This window comes from Sphaeroforma arctica, assembly GCF_001186125.1.
Source record: "Sphaeroforma arctica JP610 unplaced genomic scaffold supercont1.498, whole genome shotgun sequence".
Taxonomy (NCBI): domain Eukaryota; class Ichthyosporea; order Ichthyophonida; genus Sphaeroforma; species Sphaeroforma arctica.
The window spans coordinates 5,373-7,139 of record NW_014040060.1 but is presented as its reverse complement, the minus strand read 5'-3'; the positions used below and the strand labels follow the sequence as shown (position 1 = coordinate 7,139).

At 41.4% G+C, this 1,767-nt stretch overlaps 1 protein-coding gene across 1 annotated transcript; it reads left to right on the top strand.

The window, feature by feature from the left end:
- Window positions 1–1,284, top strand: SARC_06766 (hypothetical protein). The gene is made up of 3 exons (XM_014299311.1): window positions 1–326; window positions 463–770; window positions 897–1,284. Exons 1-3 carry the CDS (start codon window positions 168–170, stop codon window positions 1,024–1,026), a joined length of 597 nt encoding a protein of 198 aa, XP_014154786.1. The 5' UTR covers window positions 1–167; the 3' UTR covers window positions 1,027–1,284.
- The last annotated feature ends 483 nt before the right edge of the window (window positions 1,285–1,767 follow it).

Genomic DNA, 1,767 nt, shown 5'->3' with positions numbered 1-1,767 from the left:
GTGTATCTTTATTTTGGGTACTGCACATTACCCTCTAGATTATTGGAAGGTCTTTTAAAAAAGTTTTAGCATCAGGCGTTGACGGGTATAAATACGCCAGTGATGCACAATCTCATTCACTTAAGTTTGCTTTCGAAGAATTTTAAAATAACAAATTACCTATTACCATGAGTGCCAGGACCTTTGTGACGATTGCCACGCTTCTTGCGTGTGCGTTCACGACTAGTGCACATATGTCTTGCATCCCGAGTGAAGCGGAGATGGGATCAAACTTTTTGTTGGGATTGAAGCTTGCTCATGGTGCACCGGAAGCCGGAACAGTTGCGGTGTGTATTATGCTCGAATTTATTGTTCTGCATTTCAGGTCTGCAAATCTAGCCGTAATTCCTTATGTAGCTGAAGTATTCAGCTATAGAGTTTGTATTTATCCCTGATAGCGTATCTCCCAAACTTTTTGCATAGGTTACTGTCACTCTACCGGAAGGCACATATTCGGTCAAGCCTCGTCCAGTATATGGGTTCAGCTTGAGCCGCACTCTGCGAGAACTTGTACCCAACGTAGAAGTCTACGGCAGTATGGTAAATGAGACTGTGGATACCGTGACTTGGACAGCTGTATACGGCTACGAGGTACCAACATGGGCTGTCGATATTTTCGAAATGTACTTGTCCCTACCAGCAAATCAAACTGGAACCATGCCTTTCCAGGTAGTACAAACCCTCAGCGACGGAGAGCTGTACGAGTGGATCGTTGGTAACTCAACAATGGGGTAAGTTTGTAGATTTTATATATATAATTGTTTGATGCTCGGATTTACGTGACAAACACATACATAACTTGGCGTTCATTGTTAAACGGTGTGATTCAACCTGATATACCTCCATTACACAAACAGACCATATAATGCAACCGCTGAAGTGGAGGAGGTTGACGAGCATGCAGGCCATGTCCATCGCAGAAGACAAGCCGAAGAAGTTTATCCTGCGCCTGTATTGACCGTGATTGCTCCCACTGCAGACGAATAGATGCGCAGACTTTCATATATATTTTCCATTCGACCAAATATTCCGGTGCGACAAGAGAACTGACTCTATGTCCACGCATGTATACATATACACGATTGGAGGTGAATGGCCAATTCCAGAACACAAATTTGAGTATTTGTAGGCAAATCCTAAGCCAGCAAACCTTTCGGTGGCTCTTTTAAAACTCCAAAAGACTGAACTATAATTAAAATAATACTATGCGCATCTTAACAAAAAGCGATTTGTATCATTAGTCGAGTCCTCGGAATTGTAAGTGATATTTACTTTGTTATTAATATGATGTATCTTTTTTTTTAAAGCATATTATAAAGCACTTGAACACCATGGCCTTCTGACCTCTGGATAGAGTCTCTGGAAAAATACTTTCCCTCCCGAGACGAAGGTGCAACTTTTCCACGAAGAGTCGGAGAATCAAAATGTCTTGCCGAAGTCTTTTGCTCTCGTATAATTATATGTATCGGTATCATGGCCATCGTCCTTCGGACGTTAGTCCGATCAACCATATTTTGTTCTTTCTTCTTTCTCAATAGAGGGCAATGTCGGGGGGGGGGAAATGTGTCCAATTTAGATTTATGAAAAAGAGGCGACAATATATATAAAACGAACATTTTGTCCAGTTTCTAAACCCCCCGCCAAAAATCACATCCCTATTTTTAGAAATTCTATATATTTTATATAGATCTCGCTCCCTGAATTCACACCCAACAAGAGACACACTCA

Bases quoted from the DNA above. Each gene is read 5' to 3' on its own strand.
- SARC_06766 (XM_014299311.1), top strand. From the start codon at position 168: ATGAGTGCCAGGACCTTTGTGACGATTGCCACGCTTCTTGCGTGTGCG. The intron at 327-462 runs GTGTGTATTATG...CTTTTTGCATAG, and splicing joins CGGAAGCCGGAACAGTTGCG to GTTACTGTCACTCTACCGGA. The intron at 771-896 runs GTAAGTTTGTAG...TTACACAAACAG, and splicing joins GTTGGTAACTCAACAATGGG to ACCATATAATGCAACCGCTG.